This window comes from Macaca thibetana, chromosome 14 (genome assembly GCF_024542745.1).
Source record: "Macaca thibetana thibetana isolate TM-01 chromosome 14, ASM2454274v1, whole genome shotgun sequence".
NCBI classification, from domain to species: domain Eukaryota; kingdom Metazoa; phylum Chordata; class Mammalia; order Primates; family Cercopithecidae; genus Macaca; species Macaca thibetana.
The window spans coordinates 59273793-59296341 of NC_065591.1; the positions used below are offsets into that span (position 1 = coordinate 59273793).

The following is a 22549-nucleotide window of genomic DNA, read 5'->3' on the forward strand; positions in this document are numbered from 1 at the left end:
ATCACATTAGTGACATTTGGTTCCAACATATGAATTTGGGGGATATGCCAATATTCAGACCATAAAAAGGTCCAACTTATACTTCTTTCATTCACTCATTTAGCATCTCCTATGTGCAGAGCATTGTGCCATTCTACCATCAATAATCTGCCACTCTTTCACAGTCAGGAGGGGAACACAGACAAAGCATCGAGTAAATGCAATAAAGTGAGATAGACACTAAGATGGAAGACTCAATATACAAAGGAGAGTGGAGCCAGCAATACTTAGGATGAAGAAGGGGTTAGGAAAGGGGAAAAGCTTCATATATGATAAACACTTAGTTTAATTTTTAAAGATGAGTAAAATTTATGCAATTCCTTTAGCAAATATATATTCACTGCCTACTATGCATTACCATACCAGGGAGCATTGTGAGCAGAGGAAAGGAGAGAAGGGACAACAAGGAGTGCAAACTGCAACCGGCCCCACAGGGCTGGAGTACAGGGGATGTGTGAGGGACTGGTGAGATGAGACTGAAGAGGGAGGCAGGAACATGCCAGTTCACAGGAGGCCTTCCATGGCAGTCTAGGAAGCGTGGATATTGTCTATTTTGGGAGCAATAGAGACCTACTGAGGGATTTCAGACAAGAAGGAAGAAGGTGAGGTGATGAGAGTTACATTTGAGAAAGATATCTCTGATTGCTGCAGAGTGGATACTGGGTGAAAAAAGACCCCAGCAGATACGGGCAGACCATTGTGGAGGTTGGTGCTATGGCTAATCTGGTAGATCATGGGGCCTGGACACATGGCAATGGTGAAGAGTAGTGGGCAGATCAAAAATATTTAGAAGACACAATCTATAGGACTTGCCAATGGATTGGATATGAAGGTGAGAGAGAGCAGAACCTCATTTCCAAACTGCTCTATGGCCCCTTTTCCCGGCTCATCATCATGCCTCTTCTTCCCTGATTTTCCATGGTACTTTTTCAGAGTCATACTCCATACCTAACAAGCTTCCCTATGTCCTTTACATACTCCATGGGTACAAACATCTCTATGTCTTTACCTCCAGCCTTGAGAAAAGGTTGTACCCCAGGGCCCCTCTTTCTTCCCCTGTAGCTGCCCCAGTAGATGGGAAGCTGTATTAGCACATCTGCACCATTTTCCCCCTTTTTGTGCTGTCAAATTCCTTCTCCTTCAGCTTCTTGGATACAAGCCATATCATTCTCCCTACTATTCCAATGGCCATCATCTACAAGCCTCCTGTGTTCTCTCAGTTGCTGAAGGCTTTGCAGACTGATGTCCCCACACCAGCTACCCAATTACTACAGCCACAACTTTAACCCTATTCATCACTCACAATTGCTCCACCTGTTGAAGAAATTCGTTAAATTCCAATATCTCTCTTGTGAGTGCAGCCCCTTATCCTTGTGCCTCCCTCACTTCACTCCCACATTCCTGCTCTTTGACTTTGTTACTCTCACAGTCTTCCATTCCCTAAAAGCTATTTTTCTCCTACCCAAATTAGACATCAACATTGATTATCTGGGCCAGGTGCAGTGGCTTATGCCTAATCCCAGTGCTCTGGGAGACCAAATTGGGAGGATCACTTGAGGCCAGGAGTTTGAGACCAGCCTGGGAAACAAAGCAAGACTCTAGTCTCTACAAACAGTAAAAATAATTAGCAGGGTGTGGTAGTATGTGCCTGTAGTCCCAGCTACTTAGGAGGCTGAGGCAGGAGGATCACTTGAACCCAGGAGTTTGAGGCCACAGTGAGCTACGATTGCATCACTGCATTCCAGCCCGGGTGACAGAGGAAAACTGTCTCTATTAAAAACAATTACAATTATTTGAACAACTTTCTTGACAATACTTTTATTTCTTTTCCCCCTTTAACCTCTATTTCATCTAGCTATTAAAAAAAAAAAAGAAATCAACAACAAAAACCAACTGTAGGTCAGAGAAAGTTTGAGAACTTTAGAATCAGACATGTCTGAGCTCCAATCCCAGCCAAGCCACTTACTGCTTAGATTTGAGAACTTTAACCACTCAGCTTCTTGTGTGTGTGTGATATATATGAGTATGCAAATAAGAATGTATGTTGTATCAATCAGTGTTCAATAAGAATACAGAAACCGCTCTAAAAATCCAAGTAGAGAAAGATTTAATGCAAGGAGTTTGTTACAAAGTTGTAAGAAGGTTTGGAGACCATAACCAGGGAAAGCAGTTACCCCAAAATCTGGAAGCTACTACCAATCTGGATTTAGAGGAGCAAATAGGAGAAAAGTTATCACCCAAAGATCCAGAAGCTGGAGCCCATGAATCTGCACCAGCTACTGATGCTATTGGGGTTTGTATTGCTGATGCTACACAACCACCTCCACTTTCGCTAGGCAGGAACCACTGCTGTTGATGGTGCCAGAGGCATTGCCAGAAACAGAAGGGCTTTTTCCTTTCTCTTCCCTTCAGACCTAATTGGAGCCAAGCTGACAAGGGAGTCTGAGAAATGTGTTTTTCAGATTTCCAGCCCTGGCGGTGCGGAGAAGATTATAGAAAATCTTCCGTGGGAATGAGCACCAATAGACAATATCTGCTATGTGTATTCACATGCATTATAACTCTTGGTTGCATGTAATAAAACCCAACTTAGGCTGGGCGCAGTGGCTCATGCCTGTAATCCCTGTACCTTGGGAGGCCAAGGCGGGTGGATCACTTGAGGTCAGGAGTTTGAGACCAACCTGGCCAACATGATGAAACCCTGTCTCTACTAAAAATACAAAAAATTAGCTGGGTGTAGTGCAGGCATCTGTAATCCCAGCTACTTGGGTGACTGAGGCAGGAGAATCAGTTGAACCTAGAAGGCAGAGGTTGCAGTGAGCCTAGATTGCACCACTGCATTCCAGCCTGGCCGACAAGGCGAGACGCTGTAAAAAAAAAAAAAAAAAAAAAAAAAAAAATCCAACTTAAAGTGATGTAAGCAAAAATTGCTCTATTGATTTAAAGAGCTAAAAAAAATCTATGGGCAGATTTCGACTTCATGGAAAAGGTAAATCTACAGGTTAAATTGATATTGTTAGGCACCTGCCTCCATCCCTTGCTTTGCTTTCTTTGAGTTAGCTTCATTCTTAGGAAAGTTCATCCTTCCTTGTGACAAGTTGTCCCTCAGGCTTATGTTCTATCAGCACCTCTTGCCGAAAATTCCTGGATCTGATTTTCCACTGGCTCAAATTTTGTCATGTGCCTATCTCTGAATTGATCACTTTAACTTAGATAGGCCAATCCTGGGTTAGGAATGTACCACTGAAGTGGGTTGTGGGACTGCAATGATTCCCATCTGAACCACATGGACAAAGAGTGGGGAGGGGATGGGTCTCCAAAGACAACAGATGTGCTATTACCAGTAAAAGGGGGAAGGGTTACTGGGCAGATAATAATGGCAACAACAGATGTTCATGATGGGATAATACTTACCTTGTGAAGGTTTTCTTGTTCCCCTTCCAACCCTCCTTCTCCTCCTCAGCTAAAGAGTTTAAAAGTATTGATATCAGCCTGGTGTGGTGGCTCACGCCTGTAATCCCAGCACTTTGGGAGGCCAAGGTGGGCGGATCACAAGGTCAGCAGTTTGAGACCAGCCTGATCAACACGGTGAAACCCTGTCTCTACTAAAAATACAAAAATTAGCCAGGCATGCTGGCAGGCACCTGTAATCCCAGCTACTCAGGAGGCTGAGACAGGAGAATCGTTTGAACCTGGGAGGCAGAGATTGCAGTGAACCAGGGCTGTGCACTGCACTCCAACCTCGGTGAAAGAGCAAGACTCTGTCTCAAAAAAAAAAAAAAAGAGATATCGCTAGGTATTAAATACCTCAACCTCTGCTACTCCCACCTTTTGCCCTACATGCACCCCTATGCTCACCCCTCTCCCTTCAGTCTGTGAAGGTAAGGTGTCCAATTCTCCTACGTGAGCCCTTGATCCTACCCTCTCTCATCTCCTCCAGGATCCCCTGATCTCTCATCTTTTTCTTTTTTTTCAAATTCATCATATCTACTGATATCTTTTAGTAGTTTACACCCAATGTTCAAGTCTCTACTATCTTTTTATTAAAAAGACAAAACGGAATATTTTCTTTTACCTGGGAGATTCATTTTACTAGAAAATTTCATTTTATTTTTCAATTTCCTTTTTTTATTATTAATACTATTTTTGATTGGAAATCATAATATATATTTATGGGGTACAATGTGATGTTTTGATATATGTATGCAATGTGGAATGATTAATAAGCTAATTAACATATCCTTCACCTCACCTACCTACAATATTTTATGCTGAGACATTCGAAATTTATTCTCTTGTTATTTTGAAATATACAATACATTGCTATTGACTTTAGCCTTTTTGTTGTTCAATAGATCTCGAAACTTATTCCTCCTGTCTACCTGGAACATTGTACCCTTTAATCAACAGCTCCCCATTCCCTTCCATCCCTGCCCTTCCCACACCCCCACGCCCCTGGCAACCACCATTCTACTGTCTACTTCTATGAGTTCAACTTCATTAGATTCCACATATAAATGAGATCATGTAGCATTTGTCTTTCTGTGTCTAGATTATTTCATTTAATATAGTGTCCTCCAAGTTTATCCATGTTGTCACAAATACAGGATATCCCCACTTTTGAAGGATGGAATAGTATTCCATTGTGTCTATAATCACATTTTCTTTATCCATTCATCCATTGATGGACACTTAAGTTGATACCATATCTTGGATATTGTAAATAATGCTACAATAAACACGAGCATGCAGATATCCCTTCAACATACTGATTTCAGTTCCTTTGGACATATACCCACCAGTGGGATTGCTGGATCATATAGTAGCTCTATTTTTAGTTTTTTGAGGAACCTCCACACTGCAAAAACTGAATCTTTTTTTTGTTTCAAGGATTCATGTAGGAGAATCTCACATCCCTTTGCAACTACTGTCTATTCTTTCTTCCAAATTTCTCAAAAGGGGGCTCTGCACTTATTTGTTCTACTTTCTCATTTTCCATTTGCTCAATTCATTGCATTTTGGCTTCTGCCTCCATTTTCTGCTAATACAGATCAAATCATGGGGATCCATAACCTCCATGTTGCCAAATTCAAAGGATACCTTTTTTTTTTTTTTGCCTTGACCTTATTGGAAATATTTTCTGCATTTGATGTTGTTGACCACTTCTTCAACCTTGAAAATCTTTCCTCTCTTGGATTTCTCCCATGACATTACTCTTTCCTGATTCTTCTTTTACCCTTCTGCTAATTCTCAGGTTTCTTTTTGACTGTCTTTTTCTGTGCTGGCTCCTAAACACTGGCATTCCAGAATTCAGTTCTCAGTCCTTTTCTCTTCTCACTCTATACTCTTCTAGGTAGTTGTTGGAATAGTCCTGTTGAACCAGGCTTGGTTGCTCACCCCTGTAATCCCAGCACTTTGTGAGACCACAGTGGGAGGATTGCTTGAGTGCAGGAGTTCCTGACCTGCTGGGGCAACACAGTGAGACCTCCATCTCTTTATAACAAACAAACAAAAGAATAGTTCTGATGAAGAAGGGTATTGGATTGAGAAAATTTTTGCCAGGTCTTGAATTTGACTGAGGAATTCCACTTCATGTAGGATGTGGGAAGACTTTATTCCTTATACATGTTCCAAATGAAAACCACCATCAAGAAGAAAAGAGGTGTGTCAGATCAATCATAAGAAAAATTACAATACCAAAGCAGTATTTATATATAGTGGAGGATAACGCTGCCTTCATTCCAGAAGTGTCTTTACTTTTAATAGAGATGAAAGCTCTATACTTTCATATAGGTGACTTGGGTGCCAACTGTCTAGTAATGCTAATTAGCTAGACTACCAAACCAAATAGCATAAAGCCACTACTCTTGGTAAGTGACTCTAGATGGATTTGCTTATAATTCAATTTTTTCCTGATAGGTCCAAAGTAATAATTTTCAAAACTGCTGCCTCAGAGGAACCCACATTGGTCAGAACTATATGCAGCATCTGAAGTGGCTCACAGGCTATTCATTGGTTGCTCCCACACCATAGAAAGCATCAGAAGAGGGAAGAGATTATAGTAGAGAAAGGATGGGTGAAAGGCACAGGTTGATTCCCCATTGGTCAGGAGACTTTGCAGACCTCAGAGGAGATCAAGAATTCAGTAAGACTGCCTGTGGGTCAAATACATAAGGAAGAAGATGCCCATGTGAACTGCACATGGGCATCCCTAGCTAATTAGACTCCTCCCTTCAACCTCATCATGCAATCTGTGTCCTTCTTACCTGAAGAGATTTCCCTGAATACTGCAGCCTTCCTGCGCAATGAGATTGGGAAGACAAATATTTTGGCATGCTATCTGTAAACGGGTGATACTTCTGGATTTTTTTTTTATCAAAAATAAATCTGGATATCATTTTTTTCTCTACAATTCCATAGCTAATCAACCAATTGATCACTGATTTCTGGGAATTCTACCTCTTGAATATTTATTAAACCTATGCAATTTTCTCCATCCCTAGTCCCACCACTAGAGTCCAAGCCATCATCATCTTTAACCTGGTCTCTTGCTTCCTAACTGGTCTACATTCCTTCAATTTTGCTTTCCTCCTGTCTATTCTTCCTCAGGAGCTGAAAGCGATCTTCTAAAATGCGAGTGTGAACATGCCCCTCTCCTGCTTCAAACCCTTCCATGATTTTCCATTGCCCTTAAAATAAAGGTCAAACCCTTAGCCCAGCATACAAGGCCCTCCTTGATCTGGTACTTTCCCACCTTCCTATTTCATCTTATGCCATTCTCCACTATCACACCTGCGTTAGGCTGTTCTTGTGTTGCTATAAAGAAATACCTGAGACTGGGTAATTTATAAAGAAAAGAGGTTTAATCAGCTCACAGTTCTGCAGGTTATACAGGAAACATGGCACCAGCATCTGCTCGGCTTCCAGGGGAGTTTTTACTCATGGCAGAAAGCAAAGTGGGAACAGGCATCCCACATGGGCTGATCAGAAGCAACAGAGTGTGAGGGTAGAGGTGCCATACACTATTCATTTATTTGAGATGCCCAGACTGGAGTGCAGCGGTGTGATCTCAGTTCACTGTAGCCTCCGCCTCCTGGGTTAAAGTAATTCTCCTGCCTCAGCCTCCCAAGTAGCTGGGACTACAGGTGCCCGCCACCATGCCTGGCTAATTTTTTTGTGTTTTTAGTAGAGATGGGGTTTCACCATGTTGACCAGGATGGTCTCGAACTCCTGACCTCAGTTGATCCGCCCTCCTTGGCCTCCCAAAGTTCTGGGATTACAGGCCTGAGCCACCGCGCCTGGACATGCCACACACTTTTAGATAACAGATCTCACAGGAACTCACTCATCATGGGGAAGACAGCACCAAGCCATGAGTGGTCTGCCCCTATGACCCGAACACCTCCCACCAGGCCCCACCTCCAGCACTGGGGATTATAATTCAACATGAGATTTGATCAGGGGCAAATATCCAAACTATATCAACACCCATACTGACCTTCCTGTACTTCTCCTGCTACTTGGAATACTTTTCTCTTCTCCTGGCTGACCCTTCATCCCTTTCCCTCACTGAATTGTCACTTCCTATGATAGCCTCCTAAACTTCCCAGGCCAAATTAAACCCACTCACATAGCTCCCTGTACATCTCCTTCAAGATACTCATCACATTCCTAATTACATGTTTAATGTCTCTTTCCCCTGTTAAATTTCAAGCTATATGAGAGACGGAACTATCTTGTTTCTTGACCGGTTGCTAGCACCAAGGACAGTACCTCACACATAGTAATTATTTGCTGGAAGAAAATGAATGAATGAATGAAGACACCTTTGTTTTTCTGGGTAATTCTTCATCTTACAACAACTCAGGTCAGATGTCATCTCCTCCAGGTGAGATGCAGTCAAATCTGATTCGTCTTTGGATCCCTAGCGCCTGGCTTGGGACCTGATACACAGTTCATATATCATAGGCATTTGTCAAATCATTATAAACTATTGGCTGTGAGTTGATAATTGTTGAAACTGAACGATAGGTATATGAGGGTTCATTATATTGTTCTGTCTACTTTAGTATACATTGGAAATTTTCCAGAATAAAAAGTTAAAACATTTATATTTACCTCAAGTAAAATAAAAGTATATTCAAAGATTACTTTGAAGCTTCCGGCTTGGGAAGCCACCAGTAGTTGGTGTCATTCATTGGAATGGATGGAATGGAGCTGTGTCCAGTGTGGGATGTGTGTTGTGTCGTGTGTGTGTGTGTTGAAGAGGGTTCTTTTTCACCCCAGTGAAACTCCTTAGAAGACTAATGAAGGGGGATGAAACAATGAATTCAGGCTAGGTACGGTGTCTGACGCCTGTAAACTCAGCATTTTGGGAGGCCAAGGTGGGAGGATCGCTTGAGCACAGGAGTTCCAGACCAGCCTGGGGAACATAGTGAGACCCCCATCTCTACTAAAATACAAAAAGCCAGGCGCGGTGGCACATGCCTGTGGTCCAGGTACTCTGGGGGCTGAGGTGGGAGGATCACCTGAACCCTGGAGGTTGAGGCTTCAGAGAGCCATGATCTTGCCACTGGGTGATAGAGTGAGACCCTGCCTTGAAAGAAAGAAAAAGAACGAATTCAGATTTGGACATCTTTAGTTTTAGGCACCTTAGAGGGATTAGCATGTAGGGCTTTCTGGATGGTAATATAACCTCTCATTATCCTTGATGGCCTCTGGGTCACTGATCTGACCACTGGGATGTATCCCACTATCCAGGGAGGGCCTGTAGTAAATATAGTATCCCACCATCTTTCCTTACATCTTTACACTTTTCATTCACAATATCCCCTTCCTTGTGAATTTCTACGGGGGAGCAATGTATTCTTGATATTTTCCAGGCCTTGATATCAGCTTTATGTTCAGCAGCAGAGGTATTTCAGTGTCAAGAAACATCGGAGTTACAGTCCAAATTCATCACTAATTGTGACTGCGGGCAAATCGCTTTACCTGTCTTAATCTTAGCATCAGCCTCTGAAAAATGAGGATAATAATTCTGGTGATTTTACAGGGCTGATGTGAAGATTAATGCGCGTCAACGGTTTAACACCGAGACCCGCACGGCGTAAGTGGTCAATAAATACGAGCTATTATTATCAGCAACGCTGTGTCCTCAGAGCCTCCCCACCAGGACGTCGGGTAGCGGTGCAGCAGGAGCGGAGCAGGCTGCCTCCCCGGAATCCCTCCCGGCGCGGCAGCGGCCCCGCACCGCCACCGCCACCGCCATTCGGGCTCCAGCCCAGTCTGCGCGTCTCCCGGCGGGGGTGCGGGGCCAGGGCCCTGCGGGGCGCGCAGGGTGAGTCTGTGGAATCGTAGTGGATGGCGCCGCGCTAGGCGGGGGTCCCAGGAAATCGGCTGCAGGGATGTCTGCTGGAAGGGCTGGAACGCGGGGCTCGCCAAGGTCCTAGGGTCTCCTACAGGGTGAGGCCCCCAGGAAGCTGCGGCAAGTGCCGCGCCCGCCGAGCTCGCTCCCGCGCCCGCCCCAAGATGGCGCCCCTCCCCATCCCCCCGCGCGCGCCTCCGCCGCTCGGGGCGCGGCCCCGCGGCCCGCGCGCTCCTGGGCGGGGGATGTTGTGATGGAGAAGCCGCGGCGGAACCCGAGCCCCGCAGCCTGAGCCACCTTCGTCATCTGGGCCGGGGCCTCGCCGCGCAGGTAGGAGCTGTCCCTGCCCCGGCCCAGCCCGGGTCGCTGCGTCCCCATCCCCAGCGGCCGGCGGATCGTGCAGCCCCTACCCCGCGGCAGCCCGGGTCCCCCGGCCGGCCCCATCCCCCATCCCCCAACCCCCATCCCCCATCCCCCATCCCCGGGCTGCCGTCTCACCGCGCGCCTGCGGAGCGTCCCCTCATACCCACCATCGCAGGGTCCGCTCGGGCCCTCACACTGCCCCCTCCGCTGCCCTTTACCTCCTGCCCCTCAGGGTGACTAGGGGCGGGTATGGAGGATGAGAAACCAGGGGCGGTGGGGATTGGGGGAGGGGAGGCCCAGGGCCGGGAAGGGGACGTGGAGTGGAGTGGGCTGGCAGGCCGCGCCGATTCCAGCAGGGGTCCCGGGCCATGGATCTGTCAAGCCGCATTCTGTTGCCCTCGGCGACCGAGGGGTGTGCCCTGGGGCGGCTGTGTCCACAGCTCAGCCAGGAGGCCTAGCACTGGCAGGAATACTCAGTAGGAGGAGTTTTCCCACTGCCAATTCCTAACCTGTTTTGTATCCGCCTGTGTATCTCTTGCATTCTGAGCCCCTCCAGCTATAGTCCCAGCTCTCTCCACCCTTCAGAGTCTACGCTTGCTGTCTTCCTTACTTCCCATTCATTCTTAAAATCACTCCACTCTGTGTCCCTGACACCTACTGAAACTGTCCAGGACAAGGTCACCGGAGACCTCCTTGTGGAGAACTCCAGTAGACACTGTTATCTCATTTACCTTTGAGTAGTATTCGGTGGGGTATGTCAACTCACTCTCATTGAAGCGTTTTCCTGCTTTCTGCCCTACAGCATTGTCTGCTCTTTTCAATCTCATTTGCTTCCTCTCCTACTCTTTTTAGATGCTGGTGAGGCTCTTGGCTCTGTCCCGAGCTGTCTTCTCTCATTCTCTGTTCTTTCTCCCCAGATATTTTATTCACTCCCAAAGCTTCAAATTTCATATATATGCTAACGATTCTCAAATTTATATATCCAGCCCAGACTTCTTTCCTGATATCCAGACTCATATTCAGCTGCTCTCTTGACATCTCCTTGAAAGACAAACAGGAATTCCAAACCTATAGATTCCAAGCTAAATTATCTTCCCTGGTTTTCTCTGTACCCTACTTCCAAATCTGTTCTTTCTTCATATCTCAGAAATGGCTATTTGCCAATGTGGAGTCATGAGCAAGACTTGAGATTAACCCCTCTCTCACCCTCTGCATCTCATTTCACCAAGTTCTGTCACCACTGCCTGAATATTTCTCAAATTCATTCATTTCACTCTTTCCCCACTGCCACCAAAGTTAATCTGGGCCACCACCTTTTTTTTTCCTTGACTACTTTAATAGCATACCCTCTTGCCTACCTCCCTTTATTCTCAACACAGCACCCAGAGTGATCCTTTAAAAAATGCTTCCACTCACTTATTCATGCAACACATATGATTTGGGCACCTAATATATGCCAGGCACTGTGTTACGTACGTCCTGAAGATACAACTGTGAGCAAAAGAGACTGAGTCCTTGGAGCTGACAATCTAGGAGAAAAATCAAATAAGAATAACATTATGAATGTAATATATACCATGAAGAAAAGCAGTATGGTGCCTTGAGAACGCACAAGAGCAGCAACTAAACTGGTCATGAGGATAAGGAGAGAGGGTCGAGGTCAGCTTCTCTGAGAATGTGACGTTTGAACTAAAATATAGTGGGTGAGTAGAAGCTGATTCAGCTTAGAGAGTAGGAGAAGAGGTCCCAGGCAGCATGGAAATCATGTGCAAACACCTTGTAGAAGGAAAACACATGACGTCTTTCAGGAATCAGAAGAAGGTTACTGAGGCTGCAGAGCAGAGTGACCAAAGCCAGGGGCAGGGAGGAGGAAGGCAGGCGCCAGACTGAGCAGGAAATTTAGGCCATTTAAGAATTTTGTCTTGGCTGGGTGCGGTGGCTCACGCCTGTAATCCCAGCACTTTGGGAGGCCGAGGCGGGCGGATCACAAGGTCAGGAGATCCAGACCACGGTGAAACCCCGTCTCTACTAAAAATACAAAAAATTAGCGGGGTGCGGTGGCGGGCGCCTGTAGTCCCAGCTACTTAGGAGGCTGAGGCAGGAGAATGGCGTGAACCCGCGAGGCGGAGCTTGCAGTGAGCCGAGATCGTGCCACTGCACTCCAACCTGGGGGACAGAGCGAGACTCTGTCTCAAAAAAAAAAAAAAAAAAAGAATTTTGTCTTAAGGGCCAGGCACGATGGCTCACGCCTGTAATCCCAGCACTTTAGGAGGCCGGGGCGGGCGGATCACCTGAGGTCAGGTTCAAGACCAGCCTGGCCAACATGGCGAAACCCCATCTCTACTAAAAGTACACAAAAATTAGCTGGGCATAGTGGTGTGTGCCTGTAATCCCAGCTACTCAGGAGGCTGAGGCAGGAGAATCGCTTGAACCCGGGAGGCAGAGGTTGCAGTGAACTGAGATCTTGCCACTGCACTATAGCCTAGGTGACACAGCAGGATTCCACCTCAAAAAAAAAAAAAAGAAGAATTTTGTCTTAAGGTCTTTGTCCTTGGTTGTAGTGGATGTGGAGAGTTGATACAGTTCAGAAATTTTTCTCAGAGAGGCAATCATCAGTACTTAGGGATGGACTGAACATAGCAAGTGCTGGAGAAGGACATGTCAAGATGTACCCCTACTTCAGATTCACAGAATAGGATGGATTGTATCATTCCATGAGCCAGGATCCTGAAAGAGGACCAGTTAGTGTGTGGGAGTGGGAAACACGAGTGGGTATATTAGCTTGAGACATCCAAGTGGAGATGTTGAGTAGAAAGTTTAATGTACTTGTCTGGAGCTCAGGTGAGGGGTCTGAAATGGAGATTTGACTTGGGAAATCATCAGTGTATAACTGAACCTGTGGGCATGAATGAATATTTATACTGATTATAGGATAAGAAAGAGGAAAGGGCATGAGAATAAGCCATAAGAAACTCCAGCATGTTATGGCCAATAGAGGAAGATGAGCCAGCAGAGGAGTCTAGGAACCCAGCAAACAATAACAAGAAGTGTAAAAGATGAGATGAGATGAGGAGTGCGGAGATGAGAGTGTGGAGGCCACGGATAGAGGCTGGATGAGAGATTCATGGGGTCAGATGCTGCTGGGAGGACAACTAAGATGAGGACTGTGTCTGTTGGATTGAATGACACAGGGGTCATGTTGACCTTGGTAGGAGCTGTTTCTGAGTCGTGTTGGGACTGGAAGCAGGTTTGGAAAGGGTTGAGGAGTGAGTGGGAGGTGAGGAAGTAGCAACAGTGAGTAGAGACAACTCTATCAGGAAGTTTGCCTGTATGAGGGAGGAAAGAGCAGTGAGTGGCTCTGGAGGAACGTCAGGTCAAGTTGGGAGATAGTGGATCCTATTGAGAAGGAGAGGTTGATTATCTAGAGGAGAAAATAGATAAACAGTGGTATAAAATTCCTGGAAAGGTATCATAGGAAGAATCCAAATGATAGGTGAAGCAGTTGGTTTTGGGAAGGAAAGAAAGGGATAGGTGCTGAAGTTTGGTTAGGTTTTTATGTTTGAGGATGTTCCCCAGTTGGATGGCTTCCCTTTCCTCTGTGAATTAGGAGGGGAGATCATCCTCTGAGAGGGGTGGCCCACAGAGAGTTATGTCCTAGTCTCAGGCAGGCCTTCGCTGATGTCTTGGCTATAGCAAGCCCCAGGTTCCTGTAATGCCCTCCTCTTCCTCCTTCGTGATATTCAGTCAACAAATAGGGAATGCTATGGGTGCCAGGCACTGTTCTAGATGTTGCCATTACACTGCGTTGTAACAAGTTGTTCAATGACTGTTTCCCCCTAAACTGAGAACTCCTCCAGAGGAAGAACTATTTCTTTTTTATTCATCACTCTCCCCTGTGTCTAGCACAGTGCCTGGCATATGGTAAGCTGTCAGATTGAACAACTTCTGATTTGGAGCAAGACTTAACCCCAACCCCTGTGGTCTGATACCAGGATCTTCAGGCTTAGTGGCTACTTCTTTCAGTTCCTGCCCTGAGGCCCCTGCCCAGCTCCCTGCCTTGAGCCAGAACCCATTTGGCTCTTTGCATCCTTTGGTAACTCCAATGAGAGGGGAGAGATTAGGTTATGTTCCTTCTCTAAAAAAATTGGACTGAGGTCATCTTTTTGACCTCGAGCAGTGGGGTGTTGGTGACCACACCACCTCAGGCTAGATGCTAAAGCTTCAGCACTTAAACAGTTTCCCCGTTCCTCCTTTAATACTTCCTGGCCTGGTGACCAGATTGGCAGGGCTGCCCTGAAGTCAACTTGGCTCTTCACTGTTTCAGCCTTACAGCGCACGCACCCTTTTCAGATCATAACTCCTAATGCCAAGGAGGTCAGTCTCTGCCTGACCTTTGAGAAACCTGGCTCTGTACACCACTGCTTCAGAGAAGAGTTTGCCATCCTTAAGGTCCTCTGAGCATGGCAGAGTCATGGAGTCTTCTACTTCCTGAAACCCATGGAGATGCCACTCTTGAACAGTGTCTGAGCCAAGATGTTGGTTTAAGCTACCTGCCTCACTCCCTTTTCCTAGATCTCAGCCCTCACCTCTCCGGGATTCCTGTCCCATCTTACTTCCCTCTCAGGGACCCTTTGGCATTATCTGACACCCTCCCAAACGCTCCCTTTGCTCCTCTGCAGCCCATTGGGCCCCACAGCCTTTCTAGGTATTTATTCCCAGCCAGTTCTGAGCTTCCTAGATCCTCTCAGCCCCTGTGTCTGTCCCATTCATCCCTTCGTTCCTTCTGCGCGACAGCCCAGTCTGTGGCGGCACACAGCACACTCTCTTTGATAATGGGAATGTGAAATAGAATAAGACACCGTCTCAGATATTCTGATCGAATGTGGTCCTGGATGTTGTGAGACACGAAGGAGAGAATAGTCACTTGATGGTGGGGAGAGAACAGGAAAGACTGCTTAGGAGCTGTGACTGCTGAGGTTAGTTTTGAAATACAAGCAGAGGTTTTCACAAGGGGAGACAGAATTCCAGGCCGAGGGAGCAGTATAAACAAAGACCCAGGGCTTTAAGAGTGTGCGACATGTTCCAGAATCTGCCACACTGCTTGTGGCTGGAGTATAAGGTATAAAGGAGGTGGGAGGTGGGGAGAGGTCTGACAGGTTATAGAGGTTGGCTCAAGGGGGCTCTTGGGTGTTCTGCTAACGAGTGCAGACATTATCCGAAAGGCAGTGGTGAGCCCTCTAATTTTCTGAACCAGGGAGTGACACAATCTGGTTTCCGTTTTTGGAAGATTACTGTGGTTCTGGGAGGAGGCAGAGCTGTCTATTTTTTTCTTCATTTATTCCAGTGGCCATGAGTTTTCTCATTGGCCAGGAGGAGTCACACTGAGCAGATCAACAGCTACACGTGAGGCAGACACATGCACATAAACCTTTTTCATTTTACAGATGTATGGGCAGCATCGCACTAGGGTCTGAGGAACTAGAGACATAGAAAGGTGAGCTGTGGGGCTGGGCTTAGTGTCTCAAGCCTGTAATCCTAGCACTTTGGGAGACTGAGGCGGGTGGATCACCTGAGGTCAGGAGTTCGAGACCAGCCTGGCCAACATGGTGAAACCCTATCTCTACTAAAAAAAAAAAAAAAAAAAAAAAAAAAACAGAAATTAGCTGGGCGTGGTGGTGGGCACCTGTAATCCCAGCTACCCAGGAGGCTGAGGCAGGAGAATCACTTGAACCCAGGAGGCAGAGGTTGCAGTGAGCTAAGACCATGCCATTGCACTCCAGCCTGGGCGCACTGCGCCTGGAGAGATGGGCAAGCCTTGCTCAGGCAGCTGCAACACCTCTGCTCAGTGCTGAGGACACAGAGGGAAGGGAGGTAGTGGGGAGTCGGGGAAAGAAAGAACTCCTTAGTGGAGGAACAGAGAGATAGGGAACTCTCAGATAAGACATCAAGGAGAAAGGTCTGTACAGTGGGAATTAGAAAGAGCTCAGTGCAGTGTTTGTTGGGACAGTCAGTGAGGGAGAATTGTGTGTTGGTGGAAGGGTCGGGTAGGAAGAGAGAATCAGTGAGGCCATCGAAGGAGGAGAGAGTAATGTGGTAGGGGCTGTCTGAAGGACGGCTTGCATGGAGGGCTCAGGATGAGAGAGAAGTGGGCAGTGGTTGGTTAGGGAGAAATAACTGAAATCGGGGGCTGGTAAGGTTCCAGGGAGAGAGCACTTTCTTGTGGGGGTCCGGGAAGGAGAGCAGCAGAGCAGCTGGAAGGTCAGGGAGAGTGGGGAGGATGGAATGGGGCCAAGGGTGGGTCCCTGGGTGGCGGGCTGGAAGGATAGTTGGGACTGAAACGGTTGCGAGAAGCTGAGCCACAAAGGGCTGTGAGGAGGCAGAGGGAGGTGTCGGGAGGGGAGCTGGCCTTGTAGAACAGGGCGTCCACTTCCCTGAAAGGCAGGTGGAGTTTGTGTGGGGCACCATGAGGCTCAGTAACATAACCAAAGTGTTTTCTGACACTGGCAGAGGAGAGGCCAAAGCGAAGCCTGGAGGAAATGGGGACTGATTCATACATTCATTCAACAAATATTAATAGAGGTCCTGCTCTGTGCCAAGACTACACTAGGCACTAGGCATACTGTATTTAACCAAAAAGGCAAAATCCTCACCAACACGGAGATTATAAATTGTAGTCTTGAGGAGACAATCATTAGACAAAGTAAATAACAAATTGGCTTGTCAGATGGTGACAGGCGCTGGGGAAGAGTTAGGGATTGCTGAGGAGGGACTGAGGTAGCCTGTGGTTTTAAAATGGGTGTTCAGGGAAGGCTTCACTGAGGCTGTGACATTTGGTCAAAGATCTGAAAGGCTGGGCCGGGCGCAGTGGTGCACGCGTGTAATCCCAGCACTTTGGGAGGCCGAGGCGGGCGGATCACGAGGTCAGAGTTTGAGATCAGCCTGACCAACATGGTGAAACCCCATCTCTACTGAAAATACAAAATTAGCTGGGCGTTGTGGTCGGCACCTGTAATCACAGCTACTCAGGAGGCTGAGGCAGGAGAATCACTTGAACCCGGGAGGCAGAGGTGGCAGTGAGCTGAGATCCTGCCATTGCACTCCAGCCTGGGTGACAAAAGCAAGACTCCATCTCAAAAACAAAAACAAACAAACAAAAACCCCAAAAAGCAAAGATCTGAAAGGCTGAAGGGCCCAGGGGAAAGGCTCCCATAGTGATCCAGGACAGGGCATTATAAGGGCTGGCAGAGGGACCGGTGCCCAAGGGGAGCTACTTAATGGAAATTGTCACCAAGATGTAGCTTCATCTGGCCAGCGGAGCCGTGAATTGCAGCCAAGCACCCTCCCTCTGTGACCTGCCTTCCTGTGCCATGCCCTGTAGGGCTGGTTCTGCAGCTTATTTCCTCCTGTCCTCACAGTCCCTAGTATGGGGTGGGCTTGGGGGCTGGTTGAGCTGAGTGACTTATGGGAATAGGAACACAGCCGGAGGAGCTTACAGTGGTGGGGCTTGGGATGGAAGTGCAGCAGGAGAGGGGCAGTCAGTGATCAGTGTCCAAAACACACGAGCCAGTCCCACTCTAGTGGTGTTCCTGGCACAGTAAGCCCCGGGTGGATGAGCTGGGGGGTGGGGAGGCACAGAGAGCCATTGTGTGGAGGCCCTGCTGGTGGGATCGAGGGCGGAGCAGGCACCAGCTGTGCCATCCCAGAAAGCTCAGGGCAGGGGATATAGGGATGGGTTGAGCCTCAGACCTGGGCCTGGCCTGTGATGGGGACGATAGTGCTGGGACAGAAGATGAGCCCAGTCATTCTCATAGGATAGAGAGCCATGGGTGCTAGCCTGCTTAGTGCAGGGAGATGAGGAGGCACAGGGCGTAGCCCTGGGGCAGAAGCAGTGATGCTGCTGTTCTGGACCAGAGGCTCAACAGCATCTCCCTTCCCCACCCCACAGGAGCTGCCAAGGCCATGTCTGTTCCATCATCACTGAGCCAGTCGGCCATTAATGCCAACAGCCACGGAGGCCCCACACTGAGCCTACCCCTGCCTCTGCACGCTGCCCATAACCAGCTACTCAACGCCAAGCTGCAGGCCACAGCTGTGGGACCCAAGGACCTGCGTAGCGCCATGGGGGAGGGTGGTGGGCCTGAACCAGGCCCTGCCAATGCCAAGTGGCTAAAAGAGGGCCAGAACCAACTCCGGCGGGCCGCCACGGCCCACCGTGACCAGAACCGCAATGTGACCTTGACCTTGGCGGAGGAGGCCAGCCAGGAGCCTGAGATGGCACCCTTGGGCCCCAAAGGCCTGATACACCTGTACTCTGAGCTGGAGCTCTCAGCCCACAACGCGGCCAACCGAGGCCTACGAGGACCTGGCCTGATCATCAGCACTCAAGAGCAGGGGCCAGATGAGGGAGAGGAGAAGGCGGCAGGGGAGGCTGAGGAGGAGGAGGAGGAGGATGATGATGATGAAGAGGAGGAGGAGGACTTATCTTCTCCCCCAGGGCTGCCTGAGACCCTGGAGAGTGTGGAGGCCCCTCCCAGGCCCCAAGCCCTTACAGATGGCCCCCGGGAACACAGCAAGAGTGCCAGCCTGCTGTTTGGCATGCGGAACAGTGCAGCCAGTGACGAGGACTCAAGCTGGGCTACCTTATCCCAGGGCAGCCCCTCCTATGGCTCCCCAGAGGACACAGGTACCTTGTGGAGCTTGACATGGGCATGTGGGAGGGTGTGAGGGCAGAGGTTAGGCCTCTCATATAGAGGCCAGTGCCAGCCTGATGTGAGCTGAAAGCCCATGTCCTGAGGCTGCAGCAGGCCATGTCCAGGCTTTCTCGTTCAGAGAGTGCTTGGACATTCTGGTAGATCTGACCATCATGCATGCCTGGATGGATAGATCTGTTCATTATGCATGCCACCATGGTTGGTAAGTGGACTAGTTTGTTTACTGGGCACTGACTAGGTAACTGGCCCTCTACTCAGCATTTTCAGGCTTTATCCTCACAGTAAAGCTGTGAGGTAAATACTATGATTATCCCCATATTACAGATAACAAAAAAGATACCCAGAGAGGTTTAGTAGCTTTCTCAAGACCACAGACAGGCTGAGATTACAATAGAGCTGAGATCTAGACCAGGTCTGAGTCCAGGTCTGAGCTCTTGGCCCTGTGTTACACTGCCACCACAGCACAGAGCACAGTGCACTTAGGTGCACTTGGGACAGTCTGCCCCGTTTTAACAGGTCACGTCTGTGGGGAGCTGCTGTCAGGAGTAGGATATTGACTAAAAGTTAGAAAAGAAAACCCTTTGGGTAGGGGGAGGAGAGTAGATACTAGGATTCCAGGGCTTAATAATTAAATATGTCCCATTTAAATCAGCTGAGTCTCCACATTTTCTAATGTCATGTAGAGAATACAGGAAAAGCTGAGGAACAAAGGATGGAGATAATGGGCTATAGTCACAACCCTGAAGTTCTGTAGATGGGGGTCTAAGAAAGATTAGGAAAGATCCCCATCCTCACCAGGCAGCGAACACCATACCCATACCCCAAACTGTGCAATCTTTGTAGAGAACATGCAGTTCAAATGAGCCTAGGGCTGCACACCATCCCCGTTCGAAAAACTCATTCTGGACATTTTCAAACATATACAAAAGTAGAGAGAAAAGAATAATGAGCCTGATTTACCCATGACCCAGTTTTACCAATTATCAATACATAACTAATCTTGCTACCTACATGCTGTCTTCCATTCCTAGGCCCAGCGTAGGTTATTCTGAAGCAAATACTTTTATTTATAAATGTTTACAGCTGAGTGCAGTGGCTCACACCTGTAACCCAGCATATTGGAAGGCTAAAATGGTCAGATTGCTTAAGCCCAAGAGTTCAGGACCAGCCTGGGCAACATGGCAAAACCCCGCCTCTATAAAAAATACAAAGAAGTTAGCTGGGAGTGGTGGCATCAGCAGCTGTGGTCTCAGCTCCTCAGGTGACTGACCTGAGAGGATCACCCGAGCCCGAGAAAGTCGAGGCTACAGTGAGCCATGGTTGTGCCACTGCACTCCAGCCTGGATGGCAGAGACCCTTTTTCAACAACAACAACAAAGTTTACTTTTGCATTTCTGAAAGATAAAACTCTTAAGAAAAACCCACCATAATATCAATGTACCTACAGAAATTTAATAATAATCTCTTAGTATCATTAAATATCCAGTTGATATTTATGTTTTTAAAAAGGCTGGATTGAGGCTGGGCACAGTGGCTCACACCTGTAATCCCAGCACTTTGGAAGGCTCAGGTGGGCGGATTGCTTGAGCCCAGGAGTTCACAACCAGCCTGGCCAACATGGTGAAACCCCATCTCTACTAAAAATACAAAATTAGCTGGGCATGGTGGCAGGCGCCTGTAATCCCAGCTACTCGGGAGGCTGAGGCAGGAGAGTCACTTGAACATGGGAGGCGGAGGTCATGGTGAGCCGAGATTGAGCCATTACACTCCAGCCTGGGCAATAAGAGTGAGACTCCATCTCAAAAAAAAAAAAAAAAAAAAAAAAAAAAAGTAGAGACAGTGTCTCACTATGTTGCCCAGGCTGGTTGTGAGCTCCTGTTCTCAAACAATCCTCCTACCTTGGCTTCCCAAAGCACGAGGCTTACAGGCGTGAGCCACCATGTCTGGCCTGATCCATCTCTTAAAGTTTCGTTTGATCAAGTTCCCCCTGTCTATTTGTTTTTTGCTTGCAGTTTTGCTTTTGTTTTTTAACTGAAGAATCATGTTGTTTGTCCTGGGTTTTCTATGGTCTGGATTTTTCAGACTCTCTCCTGTGGTGGTATTTACCATGCTCCTCTTCTCCTGGATTTCCTGTAAATTGGTAGTTAGTTCTAGAGCCTTGATCAGATTCAGATTTGAGCATTTTTGTGTTTTGCTTTTGCAAGAATATTTCATAGGTGGTATTTTAAATACTTCTACCAAAGGCAAAGTCTGATTGCCTCTCTTTTCATGATGTTAGTGGCCTTTGGCAGTCATTGCCTCAACTCCTTTTAAAAGGAACAGCCCCTCCTGCACTCCAACTGATTACATGTGGTATTGGGGTGAGGAAAAATGTAGTCTCAATGCAGCCAGTTAAAGGGAAACTGAAAACTAGATATTGGTGTAAAATAGCCCAATTTCTAAATGTTAACGACAAATTCTATTTTTTAAAAAGCACGGTGCAGGCCACACACAATCTGTCTGAGGCTTGCATCAGTCTGCAGGTTGTAGGTTGCAAGTTTGCAAGACTAGGAGGTATGAGTCAGTGACCAGATAGAGGCCTAGTTGCTCAGTTGCCCCTGGGATGGTCACTGTAGTGGCTGCAACTATGAATAACCTATGAAGCTTCTAGGAATAGGAGGATAGTATTGCTGAAGAGCTGGGATGGGTTTGCTGGGCAGTGACCTCAGCAAGGATGTTGGAGGGGTGAGAGGATTCTCAAGGATCTTGCACTGGTGGAGACTTTGTGAATTGAGGATAGAGGTGGGGGCCAGCCCAGGAAAGGGGCCAAGTCACTGATTACTCTTTTATGACTGTTGCTATGACCAAGAGGGCTGCAGAGAAGGTTTGTGCTTCTGCAGAAATGAGGCTAGAATTGAGCAAAAATTATTTTCTCCTTCCTATTGTAGGATATTCATAGAGCTATGGATTGAATGCATAAATGCATGAATTCATGAATTAAATGAATGATAAATGAATAAACTTTACTACCTGTGTTGAATTCATACTCTGCTCCAGGCCTTGTCCTAAATGCTGGAAATGTATACTGTGAGGCAAAGATGTTTTTGCCCTCCTGGCCTTCACAGCCTGGTGAGGAGACAAAGAAAGAAACAGGAGGTTATGATCAGTGCGATGAGCTCTCTGGGGCTGGGGAAGTCCAGGAGGGGCCCCTGACCCTGCCTGTGAGAGTGGTGGGGGAGAGGGCAATGGGTCAGTTTTAAAGGGACCTGTATACTGATGTCTGAAGGAGAGGTAGGTGATAGCCAGGTGAAAATCGAGAGAAAGGGAGGTGGGCTGGGAGAGGACAAGGGGCGTGTCCCAAGCCAAGAGAGAGAAGGGGAGTGGCCAGAGGTAAGGCTGAGAGGCAGACAGGGGTTCATGACAACACATAAAACCTGGGGAGGAATTTGGACTTTATCCTGAGGGCAGTGCAAAACAATTAAGAGGATTAAGTTGGAAAATTACTTGATTAGTTTAGCATCTCAGAAGAATCATTTGGGCTGTAGTGTGCAGCTGAGATTGGAGGAGACCAGACAGGAAGAGAAAGACCAGTTAATGATGTTTTTGCAATGATCCAGGTAAAAAAATGCCAGTAGCCTGGGCTATGTTAGTTATGTGGGGTGGAGAGAAGGGGAGAGCATTAAGTCAATCACTGATTCCTGAGCAAGTGAGTACACCTGGCTTTGCTACTAAAGGCATTTGTGGATGAATGAATGAATGAAGGAAGGAATGATATGTGAACATTTAATATATTTTATGTGTCAGTGTCTGCATGAATCGATGCAGGAGTGAAGGTGTACGTTCTGGAATAAATGCATGTATGTGAAAGCAAAGGCCTGGGTGGGCTGTGCTTGAAGGGAGATGTGCCAAGCTCCAGAAGGGCCTCCCAGATGGCCAAGCGGGGAGAAGCTGCCCTTCCAGGACAGATCGGAAGGATGAAGCTCTTTGAAGCAGGAAGGTACAGGCTGTCAGGGATGGCAGATGGATTGGTGTGTGTCACTCAGTCAGGAGATGGTGAACTGGTCCCCAGATTCCAGAAGTGTCCAGCCCTCCT

General features: G+C 47.4%; 1 protein-coding gene across 5 annotated transcripts in view; it reads left to right on the forward strand.

Moving 5' to 3' along the window:
- APBB1 (amyloid beta precursor protein binding family B member 1) overlaps nucleotides 1-22549 on the forward strand; it is a 46870-nt gene that overhangs the window by 13488 nt on the left and 10833 nt on the right. Inside the window, exons 2-3 of one of the 5 annotated variants that reach the window (XM_050756145.1) lie at nucleotides 9640-9733; nucleotides 17712-18449. In XM_050756145.1, coding sequence (XP_050612102.1) covers nucleotides 17726-18449 — 724 coding nt within the window. In that variant the 5' untranslated portion in view covers nucleotides 9640-9733; nucleotides 17712-17725. Of the gene's footprint in view, nucleotides 1-9068; nucleotides 9734-15235; nucleotides 15261-17711; nucleotides 18450-21801; nucleotides 22074-22549 lie in introns of those variants that run through there. The other 4 variants (XM_050756144.1, XM_050756146.1, XM_050756148.1 and 1 more) reach the window with 4 other exon arrangements.